Source organism: Orbicella franksi, chromosome 2 (assembly GCF_964199315.1).
Source record: "Orbicella franksi chromosome 2, jaOrbFran1.1, whole genome shotgun sequence".
Lineage (NCBI taxonomy): Eukaryota > Metazoa > Cnidaria > Anthozoa > Scleractinia > Merulinidae > Orbicella > Orbicella franksi.
Window position 1 is genome coordinate 8,252,376 of NC_138146.1, and position 17,136 is coordinate 8,269,511.

A 17,136-nucleotide genomic window follows, 5' to 3' on the forward strand; every position below is an offset into this window, starting at 1 on the left:
CGATCAGTTTTAATAGCAGGACTAAAGTAATACATATACAATACACATTGTCTGACTTTAATAAAAACAAGATAAGAACTACTCATTTTTCTTTTGAACATAATTTGGTTCAATTGGTAATTAAAAAAAGGTTTATTTCAAATGCAAAAAAATTCTTGTATTGGAACATGGAGCCTAAAAGAAAAAAACCCCGAACGGTTCCAATTGTTCAGTTTTTAATTAATCCTTTCATAAAAATAAAGTAGATGTTTCACTGAACAGCTACTATAAGTATCAGCATCGCTGAATAAATCCTCGTTTCAGAATTCTGAAGTAAAGCACTAGACAAGGGCAGTCGTGGCATATTATCTGAGGTGGGAACATAATAACCGGTAGTCTAAGGTTGATTTTCGCCTTAGATTGCTTTAGGGTTGCAATATGATTCACAAACTAGCAGCATCTTTAACGGCTGAATAGATTGCATTTAGGACATGTGACTAATTTTCTCAGCTGCAGCATACGCAGAAGTATCGTTTCAAGATACTGGGGGAACAGTAAAACTGAGACCAGATGGCACCTATATTACAGTTCCTGAGGGGCATTACGTGGAAATGACCATCACCTTTCGCTTGGACATTGGATTCTACCTTTGCTTACGTGGCTTTTACTTTGAGATTCGGGATGGATTAAACCAGTCAGCAAATCTCCTTGGTATATTATGTGAAATGTATTCAAAGGGATATGTTTTCCGGTCCAGTGGGCAAAACATGTGGCTAAAATTCCATAGACTGGGATTTTATGAAATATATTTTCACATCAGCTACACGGCCAAGCCAATGAATGTTACAGGTTTGTTTACTGATCGTTTCTTTATAAAACAGTTCCCTTATTGTCCATAGATAATAAGCGAAGTAAAATTATGTTTATGAAATTTAATTCAGTGACACCAGTCCTTGCCCAGGTAGAGACAAAGCAGGTTGTACTGTACAATCAGACCTCATTCTTGTGGTGTTTGGCGGAAGGTGCTCCAGCGCCAGATATTGTTTGGCGAAAAAACGGACTCGTTGTGCAAAACAGCACTAGTGTGAGATATAGCATGGGGATTGTAAAAAGAAGCAACGACAACTATAGCTGCGAAGTGAGGAAGAATGATGAAGAAACCATGAAGAAGGAATTTGTCCTTTCCATTGAAAGTGAGTTGTAAACACACAATAACACGAGAAATCAATATTTAGAGTGGTATGTAAAAATAACTTAAACATATTTCGCCTAATTTTGTTTTTCGTTCTCCTGACATCTCGCCGATATGCCGGCGAAATGTTGGCATTTCAGACAAAATGCCGGTGCCCTCTCACTAAGTCACAAGGAGTTCTGAACAAAAATTAGCAAAAGCTATAATCTGGAAAGGAGACTTTAGGCCGGATGTTTGGCCGGATTTTTCATAAACGGGAGGAGAACTTTCCTGGCGTAAAAAAAGCCGAACTCTTGCGCTAGTTTCAGAGAAAACAACAACCGCATTTGTTTAATTTTTAATGGGCCGCCAGTTAAATGACAACATTGTGTATTTATTGAACTTACGTAAACAAAGTGAAACTTTCATCGATGGGTTCAAGGGTTGTTTTGTTCCCATCGGAAACCCCAGGATTCATAGAAGTTAGATTTTATACTGATATTGTTGCAACGTGAGCAAAGAACAAACACCACGAAGTGTGCACCTTACTTAAGATGGATCCACGGAGAGAAATAGAATTAAAAGAATAGGCTTTGTCAATAATTTAACTATAAAACATTTCGATAAGACAAAAGTTAAAACCATCACGGTTAAAAACTCTAAGAAAAAACTGTAGAAACTCTAAAAAGCCACGACGTTTCGACGTTTACTCAACGTCATTTTCAAGTCAAAATGAATGAGAAAACGTTATCTGAATATAAGTGTACAAAGCAAATCCTTAGAGACTTAAATAAAACACTATTAAATGCGAGAAACATTTGCACGCAGTGTCACGTAAACAGTTTAGCACGAACGGAGTCCTTCTGGGTATTTAGCCCAGGTTTTAGCTCCTTAATAAACAACATCTCGAATATTAAGCAATCAAACTTCGTTCTACATTTCTTCAAAATCGAGAATTGTTTGTCCTTCAAATCAGACTTCGATAGGCCATGGTCTTCCAAGTGTCTTCCAATTGCAGAATGGTTATGCTCGCCGATGCGTTGGTGCAAGTGTCGGGTTGTGTACCCGACATAATCTGTGTTGCACAGATCACATTGAAATTTGTAGACTACGCACTGATTGTTGACAATCGGCGGCTTCTTCTCTTTCGGGGCGAGGACTTGACTGATCTTTTTTGATTGAAAGACAGGTTTTATTTGTACTCCAATTTTTGCGCTCAGATTTTGCATTTCTCTTTTTACTGACTTGGCTGATTGTTGATCTTTAAATGGTAGGGGTACCACGATATTAGAGGTGCCATCACTTGCATCATCAAGCGCAGTAATATTGTCGATATTGCGTAGAAATTTGTTAATCGAAGAATCGATCAAATTAACAGGATAATCCAGGTTTAGAAAGGTAGTTCGAAGCTTGTCGCATTCCTCAGAAAACGCGGTAGGAGTCGATGACAGGCGATAAGCGCGGTTTATCGTTGTGGAAAGTAAACACCCTTTGTAACGTTTGTCCACATGGCTGTGATAGTGAAGGAACAGGCCCGTGTTTGTGGACTTTCTGTGTACTGATGTTTCAAGTCTGTTTCCACATTTAACGAACGTCAAAAAACCTGTGGAAGACCGCCCAAGTACTATCATCCTCTGCTACAAAAGGAGAATGAACTTTACACCAAGGTACACAACATCCTGCCAAAATCAATCGCTGATTCTCTCTGCCCTAAAGGGTCAAGACCTGCCCATTTGTATGGATTACCCAAGACTCACAAGCCTGAACTGTCCATGAGACCAATTTTATCAGCGACTAACACATACAATTACCCACTCGCAAAATGGCTGAAAGAGAAATTAAAGTCTCTGTCAACCAATGCTTACATGATCAGCGATATCTTTCAATTCTCCGAGGATAGTAGAAACATCCCTGTTGATGGTGACCATATACTCGTATCATACGACGTGACGGCTCTGTTTACCAATGTTCCTGCTCACGAAACTATCGGAAAACTTGCCGAAAAAGCTTTTGCTGAAAACTGGTTTAATAACACCTACAATCTAAACCTCAACAAAGATCAACTTATGGAATTGCTCAAGCTTGCAGCTACAAACAAACTCTTTCAACTTGATGGTAAACTTTACGAACAAGTGGAGGGCCGGGCGTTGCCATGGGCTCTCCACTTGGGCCACTATTAGCCAACACCTTCATGTGCTCCATAGAAGAAAAATTAGAAGAGAAAAACGAGCTCCCTTCTTTCTACAAACGATACGCGGATGATACTTTCACAATCATGCCAGATCTCAACAAAGCCAACGATTTCCTCGATAAACTGAACTCTTGCCACGAGAACTTAAACTTTAGTATGGAAATAGCCGAACAGGATACTATTTCCTTTGTTGGCATGAACATTACTAAATGTGGAAACAGACTTGAAACATCAGTACACAGAAAGTCCACAAACACGGGCCTGTTCCTTCACTATCACAGCCATGTGGACAAACGTTACAAAGGGTGTTTACTTTCCACAACGATAAACCGCGCTTATCGCCTGTCATCGACTCCTACCGCGTTTTCTGAGGAATGCAACAAGCTTCGAACTACCTTTCTAAACCTGGATTATCCTGTTAATTTGATCGATTCTTCGATTAACAAATTTCTACGCAATATCGACAATATTACTGCGCTTGATGATGCAAGTGATGGCACCTCTAATATCGTGGTACCCCTACCATTTAACGATCAACAATCAACCAAGTCAGTAAAAAGCGAAATACAAATCTGAGCGCAAAAATTGGAGTACAAATAAAGCCTGTCTTTCAATCAAAAAAGATCAGTCAAGTCCTCGCACCGAAAGAGAAGAAGCCGCCGATTGTCAACAATCAGTGCGTAGTCTACAAATTTCAATGTGATCTGTGCAACACAGATTATGTCGGGTACACAACCCGACACTTGCACCAACACATCGGCGAGCATAACCATTCTGCAATTGGAAGACACTTGGAAGACCATGGCCTATCGAAGTCTGATTTGAAGGACAAACAATTCTCGATTTTGAAGAAATGTAGAACGAAGTTTGATTGCTTAATATTCGAGATGTTGTTTATTAAGGAGTTAAAACCTGGGCTAAATACCCAGAAGGACTCCGTTCGTGCTAAACTGTTTACGTGACACTGCGTGCAAATGTTTCTCGCATTTAATAGTGTTTTATTTAAGTCTCTAAGGATTTGCTCTGTACACTTATATTCAAATAACGTTTTCTCATTCATTTTGACTTGAAAATGACGTTGAGTAAACGTCGAAACGTCGTGGCTTTTTAGAGTTTCTACAGTTTTTTCTTAGAGTTTTTAACCGTGATGGTTTTAACCTTTGTCTTATCGCAGTGTTTTATAATTAAATTAGAAATAGAATTGCCTAAGATAAAGAAAACTAATTAAATATGCATAAATTAGCGTCAAATGGACTTTTTTGCAGGGGGTCGAACTTGAAGGGACTAAAATATTTTGACCTGCTCTGTCTGCCATAATAATTCACTCACTACACCCAACATTTTTGCCAAGTTTGAGCGAAACCGGTGATTTAAGTTGTATCACTCCTGCCTGTTTTTAACTGTTGTAAGAAGCATTTGAAAACACCATGTTAAATAGACTGGTATAAATAACTACTTAGTATTCACTATCATTTCAGGATGCCTAAATCCCTGTCTCTGCGAATACCTCGAGGGAACTCATCCTATGATATCGGTCTCGTGCCGAGGGAAACAGTTGAAGTCAGTTCCAGGGCCATTGCCATCCGGCACTGCTGCGTTGTAAGCGATATTTATTACTTCATAGTACCATTACGCTCTATTTGAAAGTGAGAAAGTATCAAGAATTAGTGCAGAAGATTAAGTAATTCAAGAGTAGTACGAATCATTTATAGAGCTTCACAGTTATAGCTTGTGTTTGTAACTACCAGGTACGTTGCCACATACGTTACGACGTTACGTTACTTTGTAAATGTCGTCTTCACATGTACAATAGGTTTTTTCGCAACGATGTTACAGGCCAATGTGAAAAAGCAGAGGAAAACCCACGACAGAAAAGGAGAGGTCTAAAAGATCAGAAGGTCGGACCGCCAGTCTTCTTATATCGGAGAGACTGGCTGAAAACTTCACACAGTACCACACAATTGACTGGGACTCAACTCAACGCTTAAACTACAGTACAAACTATGTTCGGCAACTGAATCTGGAAAGCTGCTATTCCAGCCTAGGACAAACGCATTGGAACAGATAATAATAGCTACTGGCACCGAATTTCTCTTGACTTAAGAGAAGAGAGCAACTTAATTTGATTAACAATCGACACGGATTGTTTACAAAGTTGGAACGATCTTAGAGCTTGCACCATCATTAATAACATCTTCAACTAACAAACGCTTTTAACTAGACATTTTTCGTGGTTTTCAAGACATAATTCACCAACAACAGTTCTTTTGAGAACTACCCTCACCTGATCAGTCACCCTAGATAAATTACTGATACCACTCTGTTCAAACTACTTACTGTGATGTTTCCTTGTCAGGGATTTGTTAGAGAATCAGTTAAAAGACTTGCCTCCAGGAATTTTCTCAAACAGCACTGAGCTGTTAGGACTGTAAGTTGAACTCAGAATCGATCATATCCATAATTAACAAAGACAGCTAGAGAAAAATTATCTACACAATAGGGTTACTCACAATATTGTTGAACACAGTCTTTAAGTTGACTTTAGTATCAATCTTACCCATAATATCATGGGTTACAAATTACTCCTTAATTTTGGCGCTAAATTTCTGCCTTAATTTACAATTACACGTGCAAAATTACACGTTTCGCGTTTCTCAATACAATAAACAAGTCAAAAACCCACAATTACTGTAAGCGTAATTTGTCACCTATGATATTAAAACGTAATCAAATGGTGTACTCGTGAAATAAAGAAATAATTTCACTTGCGCTGTGTCAAAATTCCAATAATTTCCTAATTTCACCCGTCAACCTTTTATTACCCGTACTAACAGACACAGCTGAAGATAAATTATTCACATGATAGGGTTGATTGTCGAATACAAACTTACAACAGCACCGCGCAGCATTTTCCTAAAATTTCAGAAAGGGTAATTCATGTATATGATGCATATGATATCCATATCGATATTAAGGCCGGTGGCTACTTTTGCCAGTGCTTACTTGTTATAGGCAACACGCAAGACATGGTTTACACGTCACGACGCGCGCGCTTGAGTTGAAATTGACGTATTCAACTACGCTACAAAGTGCGAGACTTTCCCAACACGACCAAATGAAGTTTAAAAAACCGGTACTAAAAACAGGGTCACCAGAATAGCAGCTTATCTCTGACCACTAACTGTTAACGGCTTCCAGGTGAAAAATCAAAGTGGCTGTGGGCCACTGAACTTGGAAAATAAATTATGAAAGGGTGTTATGAGGCATTGCTCATTGAGGAACTACTTGTTATGTGAGGGCAGTCTATAGCTTTCGCACAATTCCATACTTTTTCCATTCAAGAGTGTGTTGTAATATTTTCAAAATCAAACAGTTCAACGTTAAGAAACTGTTTGTTACTCAGGCCTGCCTACACGTTTTACATTACATGTATCTGTACATGTCTTCCTAGTGCTGTAGTCAAAAACGGCAAGATCAATATGTTTGATCAAAAGTGATTTATAGACTTGGAGAAATGTCCAATGCCTGTTTCTAGCCAGCTCTCAGTTGGCGTAAGATTGTTAGATGCAAGCATGACCAGCATGGATTTCGTTCTTTCGTAAAATTGGAAAAAATACTTTTTAAAAAAAAAATAATTATTTGCGCTACACAGAGCAAAGCGGATATCAACCAATGTTGAGTCCGACATTAAAGACATTACCGAAATCTATCTCAAAGCAGGTTATCCTAAGCGTTTCATTCAATCAACAACAATCAACCGTTTCCACAACTAAACAGACAAGGAAGAGAGTTAAATCCCAGAATATCTATTTGAAGAGAGTAGGAAAGTATTTAATAAGTTACCCTACTCGTTCAACAACGAGAAACTCAGCAAGAGTTTAATAAACAGACTAAACACTCTTACGGATGGGCGTTTTATGTTTATCATCTTGTGGCAAACAAGGAAAATCAAAAGTTTATTCAATCTCAAAGATAAAAATAGGTCCGCAAAGCGTACTTGTGTGGGCTTAGATTTACTTTTATTCCATTCAGTTGGAGTGCTAGTTTTAAACGTCAGCCGTATTCGGGAGTTAAAGTACTACAAGTGAATAGGTCATCATTAGAAAGATAAAGGTATAAATTTAAATAACTAAGGTAATATTGATTATTAGGTATCAACATAGGTGAGTTGTTATTAATTTTATTGAATACTGTTTACAGATATCAAATTAATTTGTACATGTACTGTCAAGAGGGTTTGCTGCAATATCTAAGTCAGTTACATAATAAAGTCAGCAACTGAGAATTTAATAGTTGGTCCCAAATAGACACCTTGTCAATGGTTTCGATTCCACTGAAGCTCTGAATACGTTTTGTCATGACTGGAAAGAAATGTTGTAACGTGGAGTAAGAATAATCAATTTGCATACAGGATGTAGGTTCTTTTGTTGATTGTCAGCTTTAAGATGATGCAAAATGTGGTAAAATGTTACTGTAAATGCAGTAAAAACAATATATATATATATTGATTTCATATAGTTTGCATGCGTCTTTTGATACATGTAGATCCTTGTGTAAAAGTATGTGTTGATGATTGACTAGTAGTTTGTATAATAATTTCTGGAAAGAAGAGTGCATCCATGTTTGTTTCTGGATTCAATATTAATCTTCAAGTGGCTGTTAGCATACAGTTGTATAAAGAGTTGTATAATAGAGCTTCCAACGACTCACGTGAAAAGTATACAGTACAGGTTTATTAGCTGAAACTTGATAAAAAATCAAATGCTACATGACAAACATCAAAATATGTCTAAAGGAATATTCCACATTGCTCAGTGTGCTTCACTCTAGTTTACTAGGTGCTCATGCTCACATGACCTGGTACGGATGTCTCTCATTGACGGTGTTAAAATTGTTTTGTCAAACCCAATACTACTTTGATCCGTTGGATCTGGTTTAAAATACAAAAAGATAATAACATATTTAACATCATGCTATTCAAAGTGGGAAGTTAATTAATTAAATGTTATTTGAAGAACACATGCAATGCAACTGCTATCAGCTCTTTTAGGAGAATTTCTGAATACACTGTCTTCTATTTGATTGTAAACTTTAACAATAATCAAGTGAACATAATTTGCAACACACTGCTTACCAACGTTTTCCAAAGTGTGCTTCTGTCAGTTCCTTGACTTGTGGCCAGCAGACACAGTGGTTGTCGGATTAGTGTTATTAAATACTGCAGGACCTGGATTGTTCTCCACACCATGCACTTCCCCCTACAAGCAATAGGATGTAGACAAAATGTAGCCCATTATTTCTGGAAATGTCCAGAATTTGTTTCAATGTTCTCAAGTAAAACACATTTAGCTAAGACATGGTAAGAATCCATCCCCGTTGAACATGTGATAAGGCATACTTCGCTTCCTTGACCGGTATTGTTCAATTGATGTCCCCATACCCGCAGTTAATATTGTCATGTAGTTGACAAACAGCTCCAGTACATGTAAGTTCAGCAGTTTGACTGTATTCGCAGCAGTTCAAAATGACTACACAGTGCAAGTACATGTATACGATTTACGTAATGACAGTAGAGTCCAGTAACTGACACTCGTTTGGGTAACGAAGGTGAGTGCTTGCGAAAGCGAATACCTCTCCCGTGCAATCCACACTGAACACGAGCCGAGCCTGGACAAGTTAATGGCTTGCGTGAGCAAATCAAATCTTGTATCGCCGAAACAATGTTCTCACGAAGATCTAAGTGAAATAACAAAGAGTACACGGTTTTCGAGGGCAATGCGGGAAGAAAGATAATATATAACAGAAACGAGGCAAAGCAATTTAGAAATAGAAAGTAACTTACCTTGAAAACTGCAACCAACTCGCGACGGTAAGCTGTGGAAAAATATTACGTGTACTCAAAACAGCAATGGCCGCTGTATCGAACGCTCACGTCATATAGGCCTACTCAATTCCTTCCCGAAGACCTCGCGATACGCGACAAATAAATTCCGTCGACGGTAGCATAGTGGAGGCTGAAGCCCCCACAAAAACCGGCACAAATCAAATGTCATCTATCGTGCCGAGTGCACATGTGGCAAAATAATGGAAGGCCTGCAAATTGCTTGGGAAAAACTAACCCTAAACAAACAAGTAGATTCTTTTATTGCGAAACTTTTCCCGTCGGGAATAACTCAATCGAACAAAACCAAGTTGTATGTAAATTTCCATCATATACCACTGGTGATGACCTTACGGTCGAAAACGTTTTGGTTTTTAAAAAATTTTGGGAACTTTTAGCCTTTTATAAAACATCTAAAAAGCAACTATTATGACAACAATTATTTATTAATTTATTTTAAAGATTGAACTAGAAAGTTGACCAAAAAGTGAAGATTGGGATCAACATAACTGAGAGTGCTTTTATTGGGAACGTAGTTTTTTTGCACTAAATCCACTGAAATATTTTCTGACTTACCATAAATTAGTTAGTACATATACGCTAAGTGTTAATGCTAGTTTCAGACCAGTCTGTCCGAGCGTTTAGGACACGTGATTTGGTCAAACCTTGGCGCTGCACGTTTTCTTTGATTACGTTGTTATTTCGCTTGTGTATGTTCAAAGGAACGCTAACCGGACTGTCATTTTGTAAAGGAACTTACGGCGAAACAAAAGGATCGAACATACGAACACTCGTGAATTAAGGTTACGGTAACAAGGATTCTCGTATTAAAAACAGGACAGTGTCAAGCTTTTCCCTCGTCCATCTAGACGAATAAACGATCCACTTTACGGCTGTTACATTAAGTGAAGACATCCTAGGTAACCTTCTTTTAAATATGCAGATTATGCAGTTTTTGCTAAGTTATCAAATAAAATGATGCTGTTACAACAGCAGGGCATATACTACAAAGTTCAGTATGATAACACCAAAATTTATGAATAAACATTTGACAGGCTGAAGTTGGAACACGATATAAGGATACACAGCTCATAAATCAAGTTTAAATAGCATGGATTTCTGCCAAGTGATATATGAGACAGGATAATCCTTTTCAGTCAACTTTAATGTAGTTTGTACACTGAACATTGAAATTTACATTCGCTTGTAGCCCTAATGTAAAAACTGAACGTGGGTAACTCTCTTTCCACAAATAATGGGAGTCCATTCGTAGTTTGTTTTCAAACGTAGTCGTTCGAAATTAGTACATCGAGCTGTAACTCCACTGAGTCCGTTAAATGACACCACTTCTTAGCTGATCACGAATGAGAAACATTACCATCAAAACAATTCAGTTTGTGAGTAAATCGTGTCACCTCCAATTGAGCAAACTCGACAACGCTTATTTGCAAGATCAGAACCAGCCATCCACTATTTCAACTCGGAACTCACTTGGGCCTGCTGTGCTAACCACCCAGCGTTTCAGTACTTAGGTATATGATTGATACACTCACCTCGCAGGAACCGATGGACAAGTAGCGCAGTGTAATGAGCGTTGACTTGACATGTGGGACTATGGGAGTTCGAATCCTAGTGGTGGTTCGTGATTCTTTTTCCTTTTCTTCTTCATTGTTATTTTCTTTTTCTGTCAAGAAACCTTTAACCGAAAGGTAACGTTTGTCTTTCAGTTCCTTGTGTTTAAACAATCGTCTGGAGCTTTTAATCATTCGTTTAAATCGATTACCTTGGAACTCACAATATCACGTAGGTTTGTGAAGGAAAACTCGCGAAGACTTTCCCTGAACCGAATCCCTAAAGAAGAACCATAAATATTTTCCTTACAATGAAAAATCGTTTCACCTTCTACCTCTCGAAAATAACTAACTTGACACGGTGCAAGCGACTGTGAAGCCGCTTTAGATGGGGGATGTTCGAAACCCATGTAGCTGGACCGCGACGAGGTGCAAGGCAAGTAAACACAACATTTCTGAGTTTTATAGAAGTCGAGCAAGGATAACAGTAAACAACTTCGCTTCTACCTTCGACAACATGTGCTCTTTCTAAGACCTGTTTCGACCGGTTTCGAGACTATACGGTATGTTACGTAATTGTCACTAAATGTCCCACTACACCCAGTGTGAGGGGGGGAAGTCCTTTCCCGATTATGCTAGCATTTTTTGTGGCATTATTTGGTTAAACAAGCATTTTTCCACACTTGCTCTGTAAAAAGAATTGCTAGAATTATTTAGCATTTTGCCAAACTTTGATTAGATTTCAGCACTGAAAAGATTTTAAGAGAGTGTCTCTGTAAGAGCGGTCCGGTCGATTTTGCTTGAGACACAGATCTAGCTCATTTCTTGTGTGTTGTAAGACATTCATGTACCTATACTAAAACCACAATCCGTTTGATCGGATCTCTTTATTTTTCAGAGTTTTACGGAAATTAAATTTCAATCAAGCGAAGGCCTGTCGTGACAATTTTTAAGACTTAAATTTGAGACAACTTTGGAGGACAATTTACAAAAAACTACGGGACTCAACAAAAAACAAATACCACAGCCATGTATATTAACTCTATCTTATCCATCGAGGCGACTTTCGTGAACATCACCTTTCAATCAAAAAAACAGGAAGACTTTAGTGACACCTTATCGGTTCGCTTAAGTCACACACGCGAAAACCGATCAAATTCAAAGTAAATTTTTGAAAAAGTGAGGCGTTCTTAACTGATCCAACTAACATAGCTAGGAAGTAGGTGCCATAGAAAAGGTAACTACAGAAAAAAACTTTGCGGCCCGACCTTTACCAAAACTTTATAACTCCGTGAACTTACCTAATTTTCGGCAATCTCCAAGTTTGGCCGTCCATTTTGAGGGACTCGTCAACATGAAGCGTAGCAGATATAAATCGAGCAGGTAGATCTAAAACCGTCAGAAATACATACGAAAGTATTCAAATGAACTTTACTTCCAATTCCAGCGGCAAAATTTGAAATTGTTCGTTAAACTTATCATTCCTACATCCCCATGCGACCATTTCTTCCAACAATTCAAACACTACAACTAGTGTTCGAATTCCCCTCGTCGATTCCACCGTAAGAATTAACCTGTGCCACCTAAGCTTCGACTCGAATGTGAAGTACGAATTAAATAACATAACTGCTTCATCTTCGAGGCAATACCTCGCTAGTATTTTGATTTTCTGATCGACAAGGAAGGTGATCAGGGAGTGATCGCCATGTTTACCTCATAAACGTGACCGCTGACCAGCCGCTGAGTGAAAACAATACGGCGCGGGGTGGGGTGGGTGGCGGGCTTATCGTCACAAGGTATTCGAATACATGCTAAAAAAGCTTTAGGACTCTCAGTCTAAACAGTGAAGGCATGTACAGACAACTTTTATTTTATTCTCATAACTTTTTCCTTTAAATTAGAGCTGGTATTAATTAATAGAGTTATTCAAATATTTTTAACCTGGGTACCCATATGACTTTTGTGCTTGTCATCACTGGTATAAAAGAAGGTGTCTTTTCTTCCAGAACGTTTTATTTATACCCCATTGCACGGAATGAACACTACACTTAGAACGTTTGTTCCAAATCATTTTTTGCAGTTCCCAGGAATGTATGCATAATCATTGCTTTATACAAAGCTGACTCTAAAATATGATTTTCCATAATAGTGACCAATGTCATTTACCTATGGTGTTAATAAAACTAGTGTTGTATAATTTTTAACGTTGTCCACTTTTAAGCCCGACATACAATTGTCAAGTGAACTATGTTAGTTTCAGCTCATTCCTTGATTCGATCTGACCCTTTATCACTAAACCCTATTCTTTTCATTTGCAATTTTCCAGTACATTTTTTTCATACGACAACGACAAAGAGTTTTACGAGTAAATATACAAATACATACAAAAGGCCGGCTAAATAAGTTCCTCCCCCAGCTCCTAATTTTTTGGTTGCTTTCGCCCCAAGCCTCTGCACGACTGCCTGTTAGCTAAAAGGAAATTTGAAAGACTGCTATGCAGGACACCTTTTCTTTTTCATTTTCGGTTACCCTCTACAATTTTTTATAAGTATGTAAAGATATAAAAAAAAAACATAAAGGTTTTCACAAGTAAACTGTTTTTTGTGTAACAAACTAAATATATACATATACTTTGTTCTGGCAAAATGGTGGCTAAGAAAGACTAAATATATACGTACTTGGAAATAAAATTACGCTGTTTGGTTTCCCGTTAAAACATTACGTAAGAATGACGCCTGTCTGTTCAAATTGTGACAAAACCACGTTACAAAGTCAAAGCAAAACAGAAAAAAGTGTAATTTTCATAACCAATTTACAATCTCTCCATTACAGACAGCAACAAGGGCCATTGCGTCACTGCTTGATGGTGTAATTATCCTTTTTACTGAGCACTGGCATTCATGAGTCATTTCCTTTATTTTTGACATTAGAACAGCTTTGGAATCTCTAGATTTAAATAGGAGCTCGAAGAAAGTACAGCTTTCCTTAAGCATGGAAACAGTAAAATAGTTCAATTTTTTTTCTTGACGTAGTCACACAAGTCATAAAAGTCATAGACAATCGGATGCGTTAAGCCAATTTCTGTTACAACTGATTCGACGGTGGTCATGTGACTCACTTCTTTCTCGTCAATTGATTCCTCGTCAGATTTATCGTCACCGCGGTGCTTGGAGACGGACTTGCCCGTCTCCTTCTCGAGGAGGACAAACGGGAGAAAAATCCTTGTATTTGGGCTTCGGTTAACCACTCTTCCCGGGAAAACAGGCGCTCCCGGCCCGTTTTACCCCTTCGCTTTCCTCATATGTTGCGAGACTTGTCGCGGATCCTCTCTCCTTCCAGATTGTTCACCAATTTCAAACTTGGAGGTGAGATACTGCCTTACTTTCTCTAAGAAGCGACCAGCGCCACCGTTTGGTTTATTGAGTGCCTATCCTTCACTTAAATTCGACTGGAAAGGTTCGCTACCTTGTCTCTCGATAATATTGGTACTGTCGTCTTCTGAAAGAGTAAGGGGTGAGAATTTTTCAACCCAGCCTCGTTTGAGTTTGTCGCACACACTCTCTGTATGTTGTCCAATAGATATGTGCAGCTCCATTTCTTCGACAGATTTGAATGTCCTAGCACATGCTGGTTCTGGGCATTCCAACACTAGCCCCAATTCACAGCTGCTTTCCGCATCACCACTGTCATGCGCGCTTCCATGCGTTACTGTCGGAGTGAAGCCAAAATTCTCCTGTTCTGTTGTGAGATCGGTGCCGCCTTGATGCTTGATGTAAATTTCATCCCACGGAATGAGTTTGCCAGGGCCAACTTGGAATGCCTTCCACACTATGAGCCCGTCTTGTTGATACAAAAAGTTGTGCATGGCACTGAATTGCTGGAGTTTATTGATATCTAAATCTTTCTTGGTTTCCTTTACGCGGCATAGAGCTGCGGTACATCCTTGAACTGGCCTTTCTTTGAGCGCCGTGTGGATATTACTGTCAGTGAGAACGTCATGGCTCTCGTTATAGTATCTCCTTATGGCACCTTTCAAGGGGCATAGGATCCTGTCGCATACGTCTTTTCCAGACTGTGGCTCAGAAAAGTCGTATCTCTGAAGTGACACACCTACACGATCTCCAACATCACGGGCGGCAACAATAAGCTGGCTATTGTGGTGACAGCCGGCTTCATCTGATTTGAGGTAAGCCTTCTTTATCTTTGGATTTGAGGAGCGAATGGTGATTAAGAGACTCTCCAAGATGGACAGCACAGAGAACCAATCCGCTGAACAGCCGTTCAATAGATGGTTGTAGAACGAAAAGAAAAAATTCCCCTTTCCATTACTCGTGATAGCACAGTTAACGTACCAGTCCATTCCCCTCTTAGCATACCAATCGCACTGGTTTTCACGAAATCGCTGCTGTAAGAACTTCATTGCCCAATCCATCACTATAAACACGGAATCTTCTGTCAGGTTTTGTATGAAGTTTTGTTTTGCGATATCTTGGTTTTCGCATCGGAGAATATGGCATTTCCATTCGTTGATGAAGTTGACGGACTCTCCAAAGTCATGCAGAAGATTATCATGTTGTTCTTTGGAGTACATCGAAGAGCAAAGTTCATTGACTTTCCCTCCACGGATTAAAGAACAGTCTTCAGTTCCTCGCAACTGTCACACTTTGATAAATGGTCGTGTAAGCCCTGGTGTTTGAAGTCTTCATCAACTAAGAGCGAACTTCCTGCAGTGATCTGCGCAAACGCTGTCTTCGTCGTGACAATGAACGATTTCCTTAGGCGGTTCCTACTTTTTCTACTTTTCCTCAAGTTGTTCAACAATTTGGGTGATTCTTTGGAAACCTTCGGCACTGTCAGCGGATGCACTGTCCAGTCCTTGCAAAGACTTACGCTGAAACGCTTCTCTCACTTTAATTTTGGGACGCGGTACATATTGTTGCACGACTTAGTGGTTGAAAACCACCATCTTTACAAAATGCCGCATGCTTATACCACTGATGACAAGCAAAAAAGTCATATGGGTACCCAGGTTAAAAATATTTGAATAACTCTATTAATTACTACCAGTTCTAATTTAAAGGAAAAAGTTATGAGAATAAAATAAAAGTTGTCTGTACATGCCTTCACCCTTTAAACTGAGAGTCCTGAAGTTTTTTTAGCATGTATAAACAATAGCCTCCATTTAGCGCGAAAATATGTCAGGGTATTTGTAACGCGGACATTATCTGTTCCGAGGAGCGAACAGTTTTCCGAGAGCATAGCTCGAGGAAAACTGTAAGCTTCGAGGAACAGATAATGTCCAAGAACAAATATCCGAACATATTTTCGCCCCAAATAGAGGCTATTGTGTTTATTATTCTTCAAATCTTTTTCGCAACGCGCGCAGTTTTGAAAAATGGGGAATATTCTCGGATATTTCCCAGTTTCAGCTGGGGAATATTCGCTCACGTGACGCGTTTAGACCAATCGTGCGAGAACGAAAATATTTGATGGATTATAAATTCTAGGCCTCACGGAACGGTATCCTACCCCTTGGACCGCTGATGCCCAATTTTTTGTGACATGCGCAGAGTACTTTTTTTGGGAAACTGCTGTTCGTAGGGATACGCGGGCTCAACTCGCTAATGTTTACATTCAAGCTCACTCAAGCAAATTATTTTAAAATTGCAACAAAATGTCGAGCAGATGGGACGAAAAAGAGTTCACGGCAGTCATTTTTCCCGGTTAAATCAACCGTCAGTAAAGAAGAAGAAAGAAATTACCGATGAAAACGTGAAAAAAATAGCTGCAAGCAGTGTCCGAGTAGAATTGAAAAACCTGTCGAGCGAGGAAAAAATCGACAAACTCGAGCGAGACTGTAAACGCCTACAGTGTGAAAGTGTCGGCCTGAAGAGGACAATACAAACTCTACGACGAAGTATAGGTAAGTGGCTCCTCAAGTAGTCATCAAGCCGTCTATAAATCTCCTAAAAAGTGTTTCTTAAAGCTTCTGAATTACCAGTAAAAGCCGCTTTCCCACAAATACATTAAAAATTCGTGGCGATGTCAATTAATGCGAGTTTCGATGTTGTCACTAAATTTTTTAAACTGAAACTTATTTAACGTAATAATATATTACCACTACAAGGGGTCAAGGAATACTTAAAACGAAAATAGTTTTAAAAAGTTTGTAAAATGAAGCAAACTAAATGGTATGGTCACATAGGACACGGCTGTGTCAAAATACCAAACTTGAAGCGGCGATTTTGGCGATCGAGTTGGACACCGAGTTCCGAAGCAGACAAAAATTTAATAACATACTCTGGACTGGATATCACCGCTTCGCAAAAAAAGGGCTCCTTCA

General features: G+C 38.9%; 1 protein-coding gene, 1 long non-coding RNA gene and 1 pseudogene across 2 annotated transcripts; 1 reads left to right on the forward strand and 2 right to left on the reverse strand.

Moving 5' to 3' along the window:
• Window positions 1–573: 573 nt before the first annotated feature.
• LOC145479937 (uncharacterized) lies at window positions 574–1,195 on the forward strand. The gene is made up of 2 exons (XM_081458413.1): window positions 574–828; window positions 921–1,195. The coding sequence occupies exons 1-2, from the start codon at window positions 591–593 to the stop codon at window positions 1,181–1,183; spliced, it is 501 nt and encodes a 166-aa protein (XP_081314539.1). The 5' UTR covers window positions 574–590; the 3' UTR covers window positions 1,184–1,195.
• Window positions 1,196–1,973: 778 nt separating this feature from the next.
• LOC145479953 (uncharacterized) lies at window positions 1,974–4,442 on the reverse strand. Its single transcript, XR_014048488.1, has 3 exons — window positions 4,408–4,442; window positions 4,267–4,291; window positions 1,974–2,178 (listed from the first exon to the last, which is right to left on the reverse strand). It is a non-coding gene; the product is annotated as an uncharacterized LOC145479953 (long non-coding RNA).
• A 9,152-nt stretch (window positions 4,443–13,594) lies between these two features.
• Window positions 13,595–15,384, reverse strand: LOC145470398 (uncharacterized; annotated as a pseudogene).
• Window positions 15,385–17,136: the final 1,752 nt, after the last annotated feature.

Bases quoted from the DNA above. Each gene is read 5' to 3' on its own strand.
- LOC145479937 (XM_081458413.1), top strand. From the start codon at position 591: ATGACCATCACCTTTCGCTTGGACATTGGATTCTACCTTTGCTTACGT. The intron at 829-920 runs GTTTGTTTACTG...AATTTAATTCAG, and splicing joins CAAGCCAATGAATGTTACAG to TGACACCAGTCCTTGCCCAG.